The 21,497-nt window shown below is 42.5% G+C and overlaps 1 protein-coding gene across 1 annotated transcript in view; it reads right to left on the bottom strand.

The window, feature by feature from the left end:
- LOC145403091 (putative E3 ubiquitin-protein ligase HERC1) overlaps positions 1 to 21,497 on the bottom strand; it is a 597,230-nt gene that overhangs the window by 520,504 nt on the left and 55,229 nt on the right. Inside the window, 2 exon segments of the mRNA XM_080274923.1 lie at positions 1,568 to 1,797; positions 17,525 to 17,721. Coding sequence (XP_080131049.1) covers positions 1,568 to 1,797; positions 17,525 to 17,721 — 427 coding nt within the window.

Below are 21,497 nucleotides of genomic sequence, written 5' to 3' on the forward strand. Positions count from 1 at the left end.
GAGACTTAGGCAATAAAGGAAGTGGATGCTGCAGGCTCAAACATACAAAAATGACAGAGATTAGGTGGATGTGCAGTGCATCCCTGAGAGTGAGACCTGGGGGGGCTAGGTTTATGATGGAAGAGGTGAAGGGTAGGATGGGACTGGAATATATTGGTGTTATGATGAGGAGAGGCAGACTGAGACTGTTTTGACATGTGGAGAGGAGGATGAAGGATGATAACTGAATGCAGAAAGTAAGAAGTGTTAAAGTTAGGGGTAGGGTTGTGAGAGGCAGACCGAAAATGAGCTGGGATGAGGTCACTGAATGTGACCTCTGAGATAAGGGATCGAATAGGGAAGCTGCCAGAGATCGAGCAGTACGGAAAGCCGCCATTGGGTGATCAGGGCCGATGCATGTAAGCATGCTGGAGCCTTCAAAATCGAATGAACAAAAGAACTGTATTGTTAAGTGATGACAAAGGGAGCTGCAAGGCTTGGTGAATGAGTTTGGAAGGGTGCATATGAAATGGAATCTAAAGGTGCATGTAGGGAGGAGAAAAGTTATTGTCTTTGAGAGAAATGAAGTCACTGGATGTTCAGTGATGTTGGATTAGGAGGAAATGGAAAATGTAAGTGCACTTAAGTACTTGGGTAGTGTGATGAGTAAGGATGCAAGTTTGGAGGGTGAAGAGCTTGAAAGGGTACAACAAGGAAGAAAGGTTACTGGGTCTTTGAAAGCAGTGATAAGAAACCAGGAAATGTGCATGGAAGTAAAAAAGTTGCTGCATGACAGTACTGCGAAACCAACTCTAATGTATGGAAGTGAAGCTTGGACTTTGTTGGAAGGACACAAGTCAAGAGTGAAAGCAGTGGAAATGAGTTATTTGAGAGGAGCATGTGGAGTTACATGGAGAGATAGACTGGCAAATGAGGAAGTGAAGGAGCATGTTGGTGTGGATGTGGATGTGATGGAAAGTGTTACGAGATATACACTGTGGTGGTTTGGCCATGTGGAGAGGATGGAGAGTGAGACTCTAACAAGGAGAGTGTATGTGAGTGAGATGGAGGGGGGAAGAGGGAGGGGAAGGCCAAGGATGAGATGGAGGGATGGAGTGGAGAGGTATATGACACAGGGTGTGTGTGAGCTAGTAGCAGGACAGTGAAATTGTGGGGGACCAGGTGACATGGAGGTGATTTGTTTGTGGCCACCCCTTATGGGATTAAGGTATCTAGCAATAGAGAGACAGACTAATAAACTCTCTAATAAAGATGATTTACCAGTTTCCCCTTTTACCATACCATCTGCAGGTAAAAAAAAATCTGATATATTTTAACACACCATCAATATATAGCCTAATGAAGACTTTTGGTTCATCTTTCCTTCCTACACTACAACCACCTCCCGTACTTGTTTTGGAGCACATCACTGACGCAATGATGACTTACATCCTTCTTTCCAATACAATAATGTATTACTCATATACCTCCCTGCTGTGCAGTGGTCAAGGCAGGAGTCAGTTTGGATGTGAGAATCGTATCCAGCGTAATATGGATTTATGGAATATGGTTTCTATGCTACACTCACTTGCTGTACACTCGTGAAGGCATGAGTGAGCTTGGGTGTGAGAATCTTATCCTGTGTGCCTTCTGCCAGCTGGTGTGAAGAGTTGCTACCCCACACATACACATCACATGACCCCGCGCAGCTGCTGCATCCTCCTCCACAGTTGCCACCACACCCAGTACAGCTGCTCTCACTCCCAGCACCACCCTCAGCCTCACACCCATCACCCAGGCATGTGCGAGCATATTCACCTGGGGAGAGAAATTGTACCTGTTGTCACGGGGGGTTTCAAAAATTCAAGTAAATAACAAATTTAATGGTTATAAATGACTAAAATATATATACAGTCAATGGATCGCCACTGACACGAGTTAGTCGATAACCCTCGTGTCAGTGGCGATCCATTGACCATCCATCCATCCATCATCCAATCCTACAATGCCCCAAGGGGAGCGTAGGAGCCCGGAGCTAAGCAGTTGGTCTCGACATTTAAGATGAGAGTGACCAGCCTCACTCATCCCTGAGTGGCATTACATGAGCAATCAACCCCAACCACCCCTTCACCGGCTCAATCCGACTGGGGCGCAACAATTACCCACTAAACCACCAGGTGCCAAAATTTGGTTATATGGTTACCACCCAGCATAGTAAATGGTTTCCTGGTGTACAGGAAACCATTTGGCTTGTCACTCAGTGTAGGGTCACCACAGACAGAAGGACGAGGAAAGAATGAAGGAAAGAAAGACAGAAGAGGGAGTGTAAAGTCACCTGTAGGCAGAAGGACAAGGAAAGAATGAAGGATAGAAATCCTTCTCTGTCTTTCTATCCTTCATTCTTTTCTTGTCCTTCTGCCTACGGGTGACTTTACACTCCTTCTTCTGTCTTTCTTTCCTTCATTCTTTCCTTTTCCTTCTGCATTGAGCCAGTGAAGGTTTATATCCAAGGGTTGGTTGGGGTTGATTTCTCATGTAATGCCACTCAAGGATGAGTGAGGCTGGTCACTCTCATCTTAAATGTTGAGACCAACTGCCTAGCCCCGGGCTCCTACGCTCCCCTTGGGGCAATGTAGGATTGGATGATGGATGGATGGATGGTCAATGGATCGCCACTGACACGAGGGTTATCGACTTATGAATAAAGTAGGTTTTACTTTATTCTGGCTTACTTCGCCGATTCTCTAAAGACAAAGAATTTTATAAACTTTCTCAACAGCACACAGCGGAGACTAATCACTCACGAATGCTGTATTGTTAGTACTGTTTTGGCCTCTGAGAAAGTGTCCTTACCCCCTGACAATCATTAATAATAATAATAAAGACATACGTTCTTGCTGCAGCAAACTCCTGGCTGGCACAATGGATTTAAATATTAATATGAAAGAACTGGCTTAACTACCAGTCATGATTAACAGAAGAAGTTTGTGCTAACTGGGAGTAGCAAACTAAAGTATGCTCAATATGGAGAAATCAAGCACCATTAATACATTTAAATGAGATAAAAAAAAAGAACCGTAAATTTATTGATTGCAATAAGATAAATTCATGTTACAAGCATCTCAATTAAGAAAATTCAGAATATCAAGCAAAGTAAATTCACTCACTCAATCAGTCAAGTTATATAATAATGTTAAACCTAGAGAACAGAAAAAAGATACTGTTAATTGGAGATGTGGATTCACGGGGTTGCAGACTGGAGTCGTTGCTAAGACATGCCGCAGGACGATCTTCCTGTCTGCTCCTCTGTAGCTACGACCACACTCCCTGGGCTGCCGACGGAGAGATGGGCAATCTCTGGGAATGCTCAGGAAGGCCCACAGCTCGAGACGCGCACTATCCATCTCACCCTTGGCCATCCTAACTAAACTACTGTGAGTGGCGGGGCATGTTGTTACCAAGCTAAGGCCCACAGCTTGGGAGTAGTCGAATCCCCGGAATCCTCGCCACGACACACGTCTAACCTTAACAAAGGTCCCTCTCCAACTGCCATGCTTGGCACAGAGGTGTGAGAAATGGGCATGTTCGTCAGAAGTGGGCGTGGCCTAACTTCAACGGCTAACAGAGGCTGGGTGAACAATATACACACACGTAATATAATCACTCAGTTAAGCACTAATGTCGTGCATAAGAACAGTCACTTTTGAAGCGGTGACGAATGTTCTGAAAAACTATCCCGATCAAAGTGCATACAGGGACAGTTAAACTGAGTAATACACAGTGGGCTTTCTACTAAAGTTCGTGGTTTCCCACCAAAGTACAATGTCGCGAATTTGCATAAATACACAATCGCGCGAATTCGTGACACCTGTACACCTGAGAAATATGACACTGAAGTTCTTAACACATGTCCTGTACAATACAATATTCTTAAGTGTGACATTTTTTAAAGTGCTTTCATATAGTACACATGCCTAAGAAGTACTGCTGCTTGTATCTTTTCTCCACGCCTGCTTTTCCTTCTACCCTACAAGATTCCAACAGTTATATGAAAATGTTGAATATGCACTACATGAGGCATTCACAGGACAAACCATGAAGTCACCAAAAGCAAGTTTTGAGATAAATGCACTCAAAGTTTATGTACGTGTTCGTTAGTGCACAAGTAAGTTTAGCATAACGTATTATGAGGTCTGTTAAAAAGGAAACCAAACTTTTTAAATAGTGCACCAACTGGAGGCTGCATCATAAGTGTGATAGAAATGATGAGTACTGGCGAATTTGAGCTTTAGTCTAACACTTGCTGCATCATGCCACGTCACTGAGTCATTGAGGTACAAGTACTTGAGTGAACATGTGTTCAGTGCACTTAGCAATTTGTAGCAAGTTGAAAAGTGAAGGATCTTGAAGAGCAATGTGTTCATGCAAAATTCTGTTTCAAAATGGGAAAACATTTACTTTAAATGCCAGAACAGGTGGTGAAACGTGGGTGTGTGGCGATGAAGTCAAAACAAAAAGGCAGTCATCGCAGTGGGTTGGAATATCATTATCACAACCAATATAGGCACATCAAAGTCGCTCAAAAATGAAGGTGATGTTGATCATCTTTTTTATTGGAAGGTGTCATTCATCGTGCATTTGTTCCATGTGATCAGACAGTCAATAAAGAGTTTTATTTGGATGTCCTGAAGTGTCTGAGGGAGGCAGCACAATGGAAGAGGCTTGAGGCATGGAAAAACAAAACCTGGATGCTGCACGGTGATAATGCAGTTGCTCACGCACTGCTCCTTATCTGTGACTTTTAGGAGAGGCTTACAACAACTACTACCACCCTACTTTCCAGATCTGGTCCCAGTGGACTTTTTTTATTCTCAGAGTTGAAATCCACCCTGAAAGGTCGCTGATTTCAGACAACAAAAGAGATGGAAGAAAATCTGCCAAATGCACTAAACACATGTTCACTCAAGCGCGTGTAGGGAAATGACAGCAAGTAGGCAGTGAGCTAAGTAGGGGGTGGGGGTGGGGGTGGGACAGGGAGGGAGACAAGCAGGGGTGGGGGGAGGGCGAGGGGAGGGGGAGGGAGACAAGTGGGAGTGAGGGAGGACTGGGGGAAGGGGAGGGAAACAATCAGGGGTGGGGTAGGTGAGGGGACAGAGAGAGAGACAAGAACTAATATCCTCTCCACCTCATCTCACTCACTCACTCATTCTCTTATTCATCTCTTACTCACTCATTCATTCTCTTATTCATTCACTTATTCATTCTCTCACTCACCCATTCTCTCACCCAATCACTTCAATTGCTCACTCATTCACTCACTCTCTCTCTCTCACACACACACACACACACACACACACACACACACACACACACACATCCCCTCCATCCCCCCCTCTTCTCATCTCATCTCCAATTCCCCCCCCCTGTCCCTCCTCCATCCCCTGCCATGCCCAGCGATTTTCTGTTTTAGGTTTTGGCAATTTACTAAAAAAACATTGGTTGTATCGAAATTCAGAAAAAAAAACACACACGAAACCTTGTGAAATTCTGCATATTTGCTCTTGTTTGGTGTTTGTAAAATTTTGCACGAGGATGTTGGGAAGCTGTTTGAAGATATTTTTACCCTGGAACAATTTTATTCTCACTGCATTTCTGCACCTTTACTCATCAATATTGTGTGCTTTTATTAGTTTATCTTATAGTATAAACACCAGCGAAGATGATGGAATACAATTTATACCAATAATAACCAATTTCTGAGGGCAAATTTGACAGTGGAATTTTTTTTCTTTGTGCCCAGGCAGAAGAGTCATTCGGCGATGGAGGAGGGACAGGGGTAAAAAGAAAGGGGATGGAAGAAGGACCGGGAGAGTGGAGTACACCACCACATCTGCGTTCCGATGTGCTCATTTCAAACCTACGGCCCCAAAAGGTGAACTTGGAGCTCGCTAAGGTACCAGGAAACCCTTTAGCATGTAAACATATGGCCCTATAATGCGGAATTCTCATAAAGCAGGAGCTTCAAGGTACAATATTCCCACATTATGTGAGCGCTTGTTGTATATATAGATATATCCCAGTTTAACGATGCAATAGGTTAAGCAAAAACCCATCGTTAGGCAGGGTATCGTATCTTGGGGTAGATTTAACAATGTAAAATACAGGAATGCACTTTTAAGCCTTGGGTTTCCCCCCCAAATTGAGTCTTAAACCCACCCAAATGAGTCTAAAAACAAGTTTAAAGCCAACCTAAATGGCCTAACAGCTGTAAAAGAAGCTAATCCAAGCCCAACACCTGTAAATAACTCACCAATGCCAACAAATACAATCTGAAAATTGTCATATATAAGTTTGGAAAAACTCAAGCTTAGTAAATTGTACCCTAAAATGACAATGTCCACCCTACCTATAGCTAAAACACATTAATCTAAGTCTAAAAACAGATTATAAATCAACCTAAACACACATTTTTATTCTAAAATATCATCAAAATTGGTTAAAAAAAGAAAAAAGAAATCAAGACCCATCGTTAAACCAGGGACTGGCATAGGCGAGGTATGGTGGTATTTCTATCCCTATTACTAAGCCAGGTATCGTATTTAGGGGTATCGTATATTGAGGTATACCTGTGTGTGTGTGTGTGTGTGTGTGTGTGTATATATATATATATATATATATATATATATATATATATACAGTACGTTAGCCCAGTGCGCGTCAACACAATGTGCGAATCGCATTGTGCGCGAGTAACCAAAAATCATAACGAAAAACCATGAATGCGCGAGTTTACCCCACAAAACACGAGGTAGAGGCAAGAAGTGGCTTAAAAACGCCATTTTCCATCAGTACGCGACCTCCCCCCACACAACGCACCAATAGTGACCTAGAGGCTCATGGGGAAGGTGCTCAAGAGGAGTCTACAATAAGATATCGCCAATAACAGCTTCAATAATAACGTTTTTGGCAATAACAGTAAGTTAGAATAGATACCCAGTTTCTATAATAATGATGTTTATTTCGTGAATACCAAGTTGTTATACTGCCAATACGTCCATAACAAGATGACGAATGAAACAAACAAGCAAGAAGAGATGAAGGATACTGCCGAAAGTGTGAGCAGTAGCGAGGAGGAGAGGGAGGATCCTCCCCTCACCACCTCCCCTGACTCGCCCACTGCCGTCCTCCACTGCCCCACCTGACTCACCAGCTGCCTCCCTCTCCACCTTCACAGCCCCACCTGACTCACCTGCTTCACCTGGCATACCTGCAACCCCCACCATAATGACTGTTGCTGTATTCTGGAAGAAATGTAACATTCAACAGGCCGCAAATTTCTTCGTCAAAGCCTGGAATAATACAACATTGGCAACCGTTAAACAAGCGTGGTGCGGCCGGGGTGGTGGCGGGGGCACTGTAAGTGCGTTGCTGCGCCTCAGAACTCTTGTTGTTTAAATCCATCAGGTCTGTTGTCTACTGTTGTTAGGGTGCCTGCCCAAATTTTTGTTACTGCAGCTATATCTGTAGTACAATGTCTGAAAAATATGACCTTTATTATGTCTCTAAGGGCCAAAAAATTTCCAGGTATGAGGGGGTACCGCCCATATGTAATTATTCCCATAAGATTATGTATTCCCAGTACGCGAATTCCCAGTGCGCGAGGTCGTGTACCGCCCAATCTCTCGCGCACTGTGCAAGCATACTGTGTGTATATATATATATATATATATATATATATATATATACATATATATACAGTAAAACCTCGATATAACGGACTTCAATAGTCCGGAATTCGCTTTTATCGGACTCTTGGAGCTACAGACTACATTCTTATATATTGGAAAAAGTCCAATACAACCAGAAGCAGTCTGGACTGCCTGACCACTTCAGCTATGTTCACCACAATAAGGTAAATAAAAGACATGTTTATCAGTGTACATTACATTATTAGTATACAATTTGATTAATGTAGTGAAGTTATAACACAGTACATTACCGCAGTGGTAGCCAAAACAGTTTAACCCCTACACCGCGGGCATGTTTACCGATGTTTTGCGTGTGCCGCGGGGTTATTTGGGCTCCGACAGACTCTCAAAAAATATTTGCCAAAAATCAGTTATTAGTCCTAGAATATTAAAATTACATATGCTTATGGCACATACCTTCAGCTTTCTCCTGGAATGTTTGCTGAGCCTTCGTCAGTTACCGTAGGATTTGTGGAGACCTCTGAAGTTGGGTAACGAAGTCTCCACTTTACACTTCCCGACAACCCGTAATATGATCACCACAGCCAGATATTAACACTATAAACACTACTCTATGATTTTCAAGTACTTTGGGATCCATACTCCAAAAAAACACCACTGTGAAAGCAATGAAAATTATGAGCGCATCTGACGGTGGCACTTGCGCTAGTTCGCTCTTGGTACTCTGTCATTTATTATTCATAAAACCCCTCACACTTTATATTTCTATTACTATATAACACTTATATATATCTACAGTCTTTATCCATAAGTTTCCTTCAGTAGTATTAGTTTATTGTCACTGTAGGGATTCAATTTCTTTCAGTAAAATACGTAGCATTCACTTTCTCGTCCTGTATACTAGCATTGAGAGTGAATGTCACTTTCATCTTCACTCTCATAACTCACTGTATTCAGACATGCTAGAGTGAAACTTTTACTTTCATTACTCCTAGGGTATATACTCGTATTCTTATAATACTACTCATTTACATTTCTATTTACGTTCTCTATTTTATTTACGTTATTTACATTTCTATTTTATTTACACTGTGTTATGCACTGTCACTTGAAGTAACTTATAAAACTATTTTCCATTGTTCACGTATATTTACATTCATTACTTTCACTTGCTGTTTACACATTATTTACACATTATTTACAATTCCACTTGCACTGTTTTACTCAATAGAAAGATCGTAGTCACTCTTTTATCAATTGTGAGCCCTTTACCTCTTTCCACACGAGGTTTAGTAGGGGGTAAAGGTCACAGGGCCCTTTGCATGGGGGTGAAAAAGTCCCTGAAGTCAGCAAGAGGAAACAGACGTACCTCCACTTCAGACGATGAGAGCAAACTGATAAGGGAGGGCCGGGGTAGAGGCCTACTTAGGGGATATTCAATACTACCAACGTTAGCTCTTGAAACAGCTATGTATAGCACTGAAATGATTGGCAGGAAATCTAGACAATACATTATAAATTACGTAGTTCCAGGTGAATGTAAATATCACTTAGGCTTCTCCCTTCCCTCCTTATATGTATATTTATTACGAAAATAGATTATATGGCATATTTCAAGGGGAAAAAAACAGCGAAAATTAGCGAACGAGTGCACGTGAGGTGTTGTCAGGTGATAATTAGCCAATTCCAGGTGTATGGCACTCTCACTTACCTTATTTCTTTCTATCTATCTATCTATCTATTGCCAGACGTCTCAATCCCGTTTGGGGTGGCCACAAACAAATCGCCTCCAAGTTGCCCTATCCCCTGCCATTTCACTCCCCTGCTCCCAACTCACACCCCCCTCTCTCATATACCTCTCCACCTCATCCCTCCATCTCATCCTCGGCCTCCCCCTCCCTCTTTCCCCCTCCACCTCACTCACATACACTCTCTTCGTCAGTCTTTCACCCTCCATCCTCTCCACATGGCCAAACCACCTCAGTGTGTTCCTCATAACGCTTCCTATCACATCCACATCCACACCACAACGCTCCTTTATATCCTCATTCGTCAGCCTGTTTCTCCATGTGACTCCACAGACTCCTCTTAAATAACTCATTTCCACTGCTCTCACTCTTGACTTGTGTCCTTCCAACAACGTCCAAGCTTCACTTCCATACGTTAGAGTTGGTATCACAATACTGTCATGTAGTAACTTTTTCACTTCCATGCTCACTTCCCTGTTTCTTATCACTGCTTTCAAAGAACCAGCAACCTTTCTTCCCTGCTGTACTCTCAAGCACTTCACCCTCCAAACCTCCATCCTTACTCATCACACTACCCAAGTACTTAAACGTACTCACATTTTCCAATTCCTCACCATCCAACCTCGCTGTACATTCACTGACTTCACCTCTCTCAAAGACCATCACTTTACTCTTCCCTACATTCACCTTTAGATTCCGTTTCTTACACACTTCCCCAAACTCATCCACCAAGCCTTGCAGCTCCCCTTCGTCCTCACTCAACAACACAGTATCATCTGAAAACAACAGTACAGGGAGTTTCCAAACACTATCCTCTCTCACCAGGGCCACTCCAACATCCACTACCCTACCTTGTACCTCTTTTATTACCCCATCCATGTACAGATTGAACAATCATGGAGACATGACACATCCCTGTTTCAACCCAACTTTGAAAGAGAAAAATTCACTTAGTTCACCATCCACACGCACTGCAGCCTTCGCACCATCGTACATACTCTTCACATCATTCAACAACTTCCCATCTACTCCATATATTCTTAACACTTTCCACAATCCTAGTCTATCCACCGTCATATGCTTTCTCCAAATCCATGTAAGCCGCATTCAACTTCTTTCCCTTCTCTAGAAACTTTTCCACTAAAGATCTGAGAATGAATATCTGATCTACACAACCTCTTCCCTTCCTAAAGCCTCCCTGTTCTTCTCCAATTAATTTCTCTGTTCTTTCTCTAACTCTGTCAATAAGTATCCTACCATACACTTTTCCTATTATACTAAGAAGACAAATGCCCCTATGATTACCACACACTTCCTTTTCCCCTTTTCCTTTGTACAAGGGAATAATTATACCTGACTTCCAATCCTCCTGGACTCTACCGTCCTCCCAGGCCAATCTGCACATCTTCCACATCCATTCTACTACTATCTCTCCCCCATGCTTCAGCATTTCACCACACACTCCATCAATTCCTGGGGCTTTCCCTGATTTAACTTTCTTCATTGCTTCCACAACTTCCATCCTACTGATTTCTTCCTGTCTTCTCACCTCCCTCCTTCTCCCAGCCATTCCCCAGCCACTTATACTCGCATTACTTCCATCCTCCACGTTCAACAATTCCTTAAAGTGTTCTCTCCATCTGCTCACTTTTTCTCCCTTCTCCACTAGTAATCAACCATTTTTATCTTTCACTCCCCTGCTAACTTCACTTCCACCCTGTCTTACTCTTTTCACCTCTTTCCAGAACATTTTCTTACAATCCCTCCACTTTACACTCAAATTCCTTCCAAATTCCTCATCCACTCTCTTCTTACTCTCTCTTACTAATCTTTTCACCTCTCTCTTTCTTTCTACATATAACTCTCTATTCCGCCTCTCAACTTCTTCCACGCCCCAATTTCTCATCCATTCATTGTATGCTTTCTTCTTTTGTGCCACAGCCTGTTTCACCTCTTCAGTCCACCACGCTGTTCCTTGCACCCCCCTCCGTCTTCTCTTCCTTCCACACACCACATCACATGCTGCACATATTTCTTCTGTAAATATTCTACACACACCTTCCACGTCCCCCATCTGCTCCAATTCATATTTGCCCAATCGTTCCTCCACTTCTCTCTTATACTCTGCCTTTCTCTCATCCTCTTGTAACCTTTCCACTCTCCTTGCAACTACTCCTTCCTCTCGTCTTTCCTTTCTTCTATTCCTCCATCTTACTTGAATCCTAATTCTGGCCACCACTAAGTAGTGGTCAGAAAGTCCACTCCCCCAACCTCTATAAACTCTTGCATCCAATATACATCTTCGCATCCTTTCATCCACACACACATAATCAATCATTGCCTTCCTTTCACTCAGTTCACCACCCACCCTTCTCATCACTCGCCATGTATACCTGTGGATCATTTTATGCCTGAAGAGGGTATTGGCTATCACAAACCCCCTCCCAGCACAAATGTCCACTAACGCACTCCCATTCTTATCTATCTCAGCAGGCACACCCCACTCACCAACTATTCCATCCACCTTCACATTCCCAACTTTACCATTCATATCACCAATCAAAAACACTCTCTCATTCCTTCCAAACTTTTCCATGCACACTTCTACATTTGTCCAGAACTCTTCTCTCACTCTTCTAGCACGATCTTGCGTTGGCGCATACACACACACAATCGCCCACATTTGTATTCCAACTTTCAACTTTACCCATACAATCCTTGATCCAACTGATCCATACTGTCTTATGCTCCTCTTCCATCTTTTACTCACAACTATACATACTCCTTCCTTTGCCCTCTCATTCTCACCTACTCCTGCACATATACCCCATCCATACTCCCATTCTCTCACACTTTCTCCTCTCCATTTTGTTTCAGTTATTCCACATACATCCACTTTCGCATCCTCAAGCACCTGGACAATCTCTCTCTCTTTCACCTCATCATTTGCTCCCCTTACATTCCAAGTTCCAATTGTATATATTATTTGGTATAAGAATAGGGCATAGGGCTTATTTCAATGGACGAAATCAGTGAAAAATTCCAGGGAAGATTTACTTAGCGTAGCACGGCCGGGCAGGCGAGAGGATAGGGTAATGGAGGGGGGGTAGGGAGGGGAGTCAAGAACGGGGAGAAATGGCTAAATTGTCAACAATGGATGGGAGTACAGATGAGATTAGGAGTGCTGACTAGTGTTGGACATTGGCAGTACTGATAGATGATACAAGCCCCCACTTGGAAGCCCGGGTGAATTCAAAATAACACAGAATCACAAAAGTGACGCCCTGCGGTATGATCCCTTGCTCCCAAGCATCACAAAAGTGACGCCCCGCGGTTAAGGGGTTAAAAAATGTTCATGCAAACAGGACTAATGTCTGATATTTCAGAAAAAGTCCGGATTAGCAGGGGGAAGTCCGGATGTCACTTTTATCGAAATTTCACATTTTTTGGAATGGTTTGGGCCCCAATTAGTCCATTATAGTGAAGTCTTACTTTATATATATATATATATATACAGTAATCCCGCATTTTTTGCGGATTTTTTGTCTACGGTTTTGCCCTCTCGCGGATTTTCTTAGCATTAATAAGTTCAACAAAAATATCCTTGAATATACATAAAAAAAAAAAAAAAATGAAATTCCCGCAGCTTCCAATTGTAGCGCGGTAAACTCACGCCACCCTCTGTCCCTTTCCCGTGGCCCCTCTGCCAGTGTTACCATATCTAGCATAATTTTATTCTTTTAGCATAATTTTGATCAAATTTTCGAGTCTGGAATATTTTTTGGCATATTAGAAGTTTTAGAATCATTCTAGCATAATTTAGAATGGAATGGAATATTTTTAGAATAATTTTATAAAAGCTACAAATCAGAGAGAGAGAGAGAGAGAGAGAGAGAAGAATAAGGTTAGAAGATGTTTGAATAGTTGGTTACTTTCAGTTTGGGCTTGGTTGGGTTGGATTAGGTTAGGTTAGGTTAGGTTTTAGGTTAGGTTCGGTTTGGTTCGGTTAGGTTAGGATAAGTTTGAGCTTTGTACTTTACCCATGAAACCTAGGTTTTTCCGATGGGTTTTGGTATGATTCATTCGATTTTCAGCTTCATTTCAGTCGGAAATGACTATTTTCTGTGTTTCCCCCCCTCCCTATAACCCCCGATTCCCCAAAGATCCCTCATTATTTCAAGGGGATGGGGGGGGGGTCATATCTCAAAATCTGGTTATTTCCGACGGAAATGATGCTCAAAATCGAACGAATCACATCAAAATCCATCAGAAAAACGTAAGTTTCATGGGAAAAAGCAGTATGGGTAGATACCGATATTTATCCTCTTACTGTATGTAGGTTCATTTTAATATTTTCATAGTAAACGATACATAATTAATATGTTGCACGAATATGTATAGAATTTTATCATTTAGCTTCAAGTTAGCATAATTCATTTTTTACTTGGAACAAGTATGCTCAATCTAGCATAATTTTTGCATTGCCCTAGCATAATTTCGTTGTTTGGATATGGCAACACTGCTCTCTGCCCCGCAGTCTTCAGTCCACGCCTGACTGCCGTAAGTGGTTGTTGTGGTTGTAACCACACTATGATATGAGCCTCTTGCCTCCCACTTGCTTTCCACATGGCCCCAGGACGTAAGCCAGCCTCACCAAAGGCTAATAATACAATTAGTAAGAACTCCAAAGTGACAAAACGATCAAGTTATGACCTTAGCAGAGAAAATTGTGTTACTGGACAAGCTAAGAAACGACCGTACGAGTGTTTGCTATCACCAGTTAATGCATCTTTTTATTTTGTACTGTTTTGTTAATAAATGTGTAGATAATTGTGTATTACAGTACGGTGTTTACGTTTTTCCTTCATAATGGAGTATGTGCTTTCAATCTTGTAAGAAGGTATTTCGGGATGAGTATGGAGGTTTCGGGACAATTCGCAGTCACAACAAACACAATACAATTCGCCTTCATTAATGAAGATAGCTATGGGTGACGCTAGAATATAATTCAAAGGCGACTACAGCGAGGAAGAAACAAGTTAATTATTGACTAAAGGTGCAACTAATAAATAATATCCAGAACCTACGCTACTGAACATAGACTTTGCTGGATCCCCCTGAAATATAGTTATTAAAGTATTGATTAATTAATAATAAGTATATTGATGAAAGTATTGATTAGTATATTTATAGAATGGCGGGGAGTCGTCCAGGGTGTGAATTGTTCTGAAGGGGAATCGTCCATGTTTTGACGGGGAATTGTCTGACGGCGAATTGTCTCGCAATCAGTATGGACATGGACTGTGTGATGGGCAGCATGGTGGACATAAGTGCAAGTTTTCAAATGTTAATAGAGTATTCGCGGAATTGAATTTTCGCGGGGGTTACAAGAACTTAACTACCGCGAAATATGCGGGATTACTGTATATATAAATGTGTATATATATATATATATATATATATATATATATATATATATATATATATATATATATATATATATATATGTATATACAGATATCTATCTATCTATTGCGAGACGCCTCAATCCCGTTTGGGGTGGCCACAAACAAATCGCCTCCAAGTCGCCCTGTCCCCCGCCATTTCACTGCCCTGCTCCCAACTCACCCCCCTCTCTCATATACCTCTCCACCCCATCCCTCCATCTCATCCTCAGCCTCCCCCTCCCTCTTCCCCCCTCCACCTCACTCACATACACTCTCGTCGTCAGTCTTTCACCCTCCATCCTCTCCACATGGCCAAACCACCTCAGTGTGTTCCTCATAACGCTTCCTATCACATCCACATCCACATCACAACGCTCCTTTATATCCTCATTTGTCAGCCTGTCTCTCCATGTGACTCCACAGGCTCCTCTTAAATAACTCATTTCCACTGCTCTCACTCTTGACTTGTGTCCTTCCAACAACGTCCAAGCTTCACTTCCATACGTTAGAGTTGGTATCACAATACTGTCATGTAGTAACTTTTTCACTTCCATGCTCACTTCCCTGTTTTTTATCACTGCTTTCAAAGAACTAGCAACCTTTCTTCCCTGCTGTACCCTTTCAAGCACTTCACCCTCCAAACCTCCATCCTTACTCATCACACTACCCAAGTACTTAAACGTACTCACATTTTCCAATTCCTCACCATCCAACCTTGCTGTACATTCACTGACTTCACCTCTCTCATAGACCATCACTTTACTCTTCCCTACATTCACCTTTAGATTCCGTTTCTTACACACTCTCCCAAACTCATCCACCAAGCCTTGCAGCTCCCCTTCGTCTTCACTCAACAACACAGTATCATCTGCAAACAACAGTACAGGGAGTTTCCAAACACTATCCTCTCTCACCAGGGCCACTCCAACATCCACTACCCTACCTTGTACCTCTTTTATTACCCCATCCATGTACAGATTGAACAATCATGGAGACATGACACATCCCTGTTTCAACCCAACTTTCAAAGAGAAAAATTCACTTAGTTCACCATCCACACGCACTGCAGCCTTAGCACCATCGTACATACTCTTCACAGCATTCAACAACTTCCCATCTACTCCATACATTCTTAACACATTCCACAATCCTTGTCTATCCACCCTGTCATATGCTTTCTCCAAATCCATGAAAGCAGCATACAGCTTCTTTCCCTTCTCTAGAAACTTTTCCACTAAAGATCTATGAATGAATATCTGATTTACACAACCTCTTCCCTTCCTAAAGCCTCCCTGTTCTTCTCCAACTAATTTCTCTGTTCTTTCTCTAACTCTGTCAATAAGTATCCTACCATACACTTCTCCTATTACACTATGAAGACAAATGCCCCTATGATTACCACACACTTCTTTTCCCCTTTTCCTTTGTTCAGAGGAATAATTATACCTGACTTCCAATCCTCCGGGACTCTACCTTCCTCCCAGACCAATCTGCACATTTTCCACATCCATTCCACTACTATCTCTCCCCCATGCTTCAGCATTTCACCACACACTCCATCAATTCCTGGGGCTTTCCCCGATTTAACTTTCTTCATTGCTTCCACAACTTCTATCCTACTGATTTCTTCCTGTCTTCTCACCTCCCTCCTTCTCCCAGCCATTCCCCAGCCACTTAAACTCACATTACTTCCATCCTCTATGTTCAACAATTCCTTAAAGTGTTCTCTTCATCTGCTCACTTTTTCTCCCTTCTCCACTAGTAATCTACCATTTTTATATTTCACTCCCCTACTAACTTCACTTCCACCCTGTCTTACTCTCTTCACCTCTTTCCAGAACATTTTCTTACAGTCCCTCCACTTTACACTTCAATTCCTTCCAAATTCCTCATCCACTCTCTTCTTACTCTCTCTTACTAATCTTTTCACCTCTCTCTTCCTTTCTGCATATAACTCTTCTGCCTGTCAACTTCTTCCACGCCCTTATTTCTCATCCATTCATTGTATGCTTTCTTCTTTTGTGCCACAGCCTGTCTCACCTCTTCGTTCCACCATGCTGTTCCTTGCACCCCCTTCCATCTTCTCTTCACCCCACACAGCACATCACATGCTGCACATATTTCTTCTTTGAATATCTTGCACACACCTTCCACATCCCCCATTTTCTCCAATTCATATTTACCCAATCATTCCTCCATTTCTCTCTTATTTTCTGCCTTTTTCTCATCCTCTTGTAACCTTTCCACCCTCCTTTCAATTACTCTTTCCTCCCCTCCTTCCCTTCTTCTATTACTCCATCTTACTTGGATCTTGATTCTGGCCATCACCAAGTAGTGGTCAGAAAGTCCACTCCCCCAACCTCTATAAGCTCTTGTATCCATTACACATCTTTGCATCCATTCATCCACACACACATAATCAATCATTGCCTTCCTTTCATTTAGTTCACCACCCACCCTTCTCATCACTTGCCATGTATACCTGTGGATCATTTTGTGCCTGAAGAGGGTATTGGCTATCACAAACCCCTCACGGCCATTAACGCACTGCCATTCTCATCTATCTTTGCAGGCACACCCCACTCATCAACTATTCCATCCAGACTTGCATAAGCAAAAATAATGAATGCAAGTAACTCACAAGCAAGGATGGCCAATTTCTCCATAAGATTGAGCGCAGCATGGTAGAGAGGCACGGTGTCAGCGCCTGAACTTTCTTGTGCATCTCTTCTTTTTGCTGCCCCTCCTGTTCCATCACTGGCCTCCTCTGCCATCAATTCACCACTCTGGGCTAGAGAATTCATTACTTCTTCCAAGCACTGGCTACTGATGCATGTCCTGAAAAAAAGCAGTGTTAGGAGCTGAGGTTTAAACCTCTCTAGGTATGAACAACTCTATGATTCTATTCCAGCAAATACCAGATGATTTTATTCAGCTAAGCTGGTCACATAAGACTCAGTGGTAATTAACACATTACATATGAGTTTGTCTTTCTCATTTTATTCTTCTTATTTCCTGTCAACTCTATTCATTGTCATCATCATCATCCGGACCTCCTTTCCCACCCTAGGGCAGGGTGAGGAGTAGATAAATCCAGACGGCCTATATTTGCCTAATTCAATGGACCATGCTCATTTAACTCATCATTCATGTCCACGGAATCCTGGCTCCATCTGATGAGGCAAAAAAATTTCACAACATTCTGTAGCTTCACATACACCTGTACCTATCTGGTGGAACCAATCTGAATGCTGTCACATTAAAATGGGGTGCCAAATCCCTGGTTATGCGTTTCTCCACACAAAATTCATCCAGACAGCTCGGTCTCTTGTCAGTCCCTTAGCCTCACCAACTTCCTTACCTCTCTTCCTCACACACTCATCCACCATATCCCTCCACCATCTTCTTGGCTTGCCTTCCCTCCTCCCTCCTTCAAATTTGCTCAGATATACCTTTTTCACCACTCTATTGTCAGCCATCCTCTCCATATGACCAAAACATCTCAGTTCTCTTCGATTCTAGTGTCCACAGACTTCCTCACTCCACATCTTTCGTGAGTCACATTATTCCGTATCGTACGCACTTTTTGTACTCCACATACATTCCTCAGCAGTCCCATCTCCACTGTTCTCACTCTTGACTTTTCATTTTCATGCCATATCATAGTCTCACACCCGTATGTTAAAGCTGGCACTAACGCTCCTTCATGTAAGCCTCATGCTGCTCTTTTTTTATTTATTTATTTTTTTCCCGACTCTGGGCATAGGCTTCACAGCCTGCTCCCAAGGCCCAGTAGTCCTCCTTCAATCCATACATCTCTACATGTCACCACTTCGGCACTAACACCCACTGTCCATATTGAATACATGCTAGGGCTGTCTCATACCGGACTGGTGTATTGGTATTAGCAGGTGTATTTTTACGACATGTTGGCAGGTCATCTGGTAGATCAGCAAAGTCTGCTTTAATGGGATTCAAATCCTTAAACTGTTCCCGTCTGTTTTTTACCATGGCCTTCATTGCACCAGCTACTTTCTTTCCTTATGTCACTCTATTTTCCACTTCTTTGGCTCATTTCCCTTTCTTTTGTATCACTGTACCCAGGTATTTGAACTCTCATCAATTCCAGTCTCTCTCCATTCACTGTAACATCAAACTGGGATCCTTCTCTCTCAATAACCATCACTTTACACTTTTCTACATTTATTTTCAAGGCATGACACTCACAGATATCTACAAAACTCTGCACTAACCTACCAAGCTCTTGTCTGGTATTTGAAAGTAGCACTGCACCATCAGCATACAACAAATTTGAGGTATTCCATCCATCATCACTCATTACAAACACCATCCCTCTCTCCATTACTCATATTTTTACTTCTCTCAACACTCCATCCATATGACTCGTCAGGTTTATATACAGCATTTATGAACCCTTCTTGAGGCAGAAAGGCCTTTCCTATGATACATAAATATCTGTGAGTGGCAAGAGTAAACAATAACAGTCATCATACCAATAAAAGGGGTTAAACAAATGTACAAAGGTGCTCACACCCAGGTGAAAGTGAACAGAGGTTTGTAAGATGAGTTTTCTGTGAATGTTTGTGTGCACCAGGCATCAGTTTTAGGCCCCTTACTGTTTATCATGGTGACTGAAGTACTGTATTATTACGTGACTTCAGAACTGGATTCCCATAGGTGATGTATGCTAATGGCTTGGTGTTGATGACAGGGAATGAGATGGTGGTGGAGGAAAGATTTAGGAAGTGGAAATGGGGGCGCTCACCACCCACTCACTCGATGTAGTGCTGCTCTCAGGTGCCTGCGTTTTCATCTCTTCCTTCCTTCCTCTTCCGACTTTCATTCCTTCATTCTTTCCTCTTCCTTCTGCCTACGGGTGACTCTACACAAAGTGACAAGCCAAATGGTTTCCTGTACACCAGGAAACCATTTACTATGCTGGGTGGTAACCATATAACCAAATTATGGCACCTGGTGGTTTAGTGGGCAATTAAGAAACTCCAATCGGACTGAGCCTGTACAGGTTTAAATCCATGGGGTGGCTGGGGTTTATTCCTCACATAATGCCACTCAGGGATGAATGAGGCTGGTCACTCACATCTTACATGTCAGGACAAACTTGCTTACCCCCGGGTCCCTACGCTCCTCATGGGGCAACACCGGATTAGATGATGGATGGATGGATGGAAAGATGCAATGGGGTTAAAGGGTTTGAGAGTAAATGCAAATAAAACAAATCTAGAGCTGGTGGCGGTACGTCAAAGCAAAAGGAGTATGGCCATACACAGTTTGCCACATGGGTTTGGGAAGTAACCCCATTTTATGTAGTGTTTATAACTGGAGAGTGTATAATAGAGGCTGGAGGAAAGCTGCAAAATAATACTGATACATGTGCAGTGTGTAGGTGCAGAGGCAGAGGGGTGGCTTACGGCTAACTCTGCTGGTGTCTGTTGAGTGTGTTGAGGAGTTTTATCATTCGGACTTTGGAGGATGTGATCTGTGCTGGGGCTGGGCCTGGTGCTAGCTTGGTGTCAAGGGTACAGAGAGATTGGGAGAAGCCCAGGGAGCTGTTGCCTCTCCTGATTATTGAGAAGACTTTCCCTCAGTGCTAAGGGGTCCTCATATACAGCAAGTGTTAGGAGTATAATGCTGTACAATAGTGACACTTGGCCAGTAAACGAAATGGATATTTGAAGGCTCAAACATACTGAGATGATAACAATTAGATGGGTGTGTGGTGAATTCTTGAATGACAGGTTTTGGGGTTATGACAGGGAGCAAAGAGTTGAGAAGGATGGAACTTGAAGGTATTGTGTTGTGATGGAAAGAAGAAAACTGATATGGTCTGAACATGTGGAGAGTATGTTGGATGACACCTGGGTACAGAGGGCATGAGGTAAGAATGTTAAGGGTACAGCTGAGAGAGGCAGATCAAAGAAGATTTGGGACACGATTTCAGAGTGTGACCTCAGAGATAAGGTACTAGACAAAGAGGCTGCATGGAGAGACATCATTAGGTGACCATGGCCGATGCATGCATGCATGCTGGAGCCTTGATAAACAAAAAACAAATAATTATATTTTTAACATAAACACATTTTTAATTAAACACAGTTTGGGGAAACGCCTTGAACTGGTCTGGAGATTTCAGTATTTTTTCATTTAACAAGTTTTTCATAAGAAAGATGGGAATACTTTTCACATAACATACCACAGTTCTTTATTAAGTGGTCAGAACATGCAGTGAAAGGACACAGTTGTTTCAGCTCACACGAGCAATACAACAATATTTCAGGGTTGGAAAAAAGTACAGTATAAATGATTTACAACAAAACAGTGATTTAAATCATGCCATAAATGTTACAACTGTTATAACTTCAGTCACAAATGTCTATCTATATGTTGCCAGACGCCTTAATCCCATAAGGGGTAGCCACAAACAAATCACCTCCATTTCACCCTGTTCCCTGCCATATCACTGCCCTCCCCCCAGCTCACACCCCCCTCTCTCATATACCTCTCCACTCCTCCCCCCTTCACCTCACTCACATACACTCTCCTCATTAGTTTCTCGCTCTCCATCCTCTGCACGT

This window comes from Coenobita brevimanus, chromosome 60, assembly GCF_032717465.1.
Source record: "Coenobita brevimanus isolate Jiangsu-jjx chromosome 60, ASM3271746v2, whole genome shotgun sequence".
Classification (NCBI taxonomy): domain Eukaryota; kingdom Metazoa; phylum Arthropoda; class Malacostraca; order Decapoda; family Coenobitidae; genus Coenobita; species Coenobita brevimanus.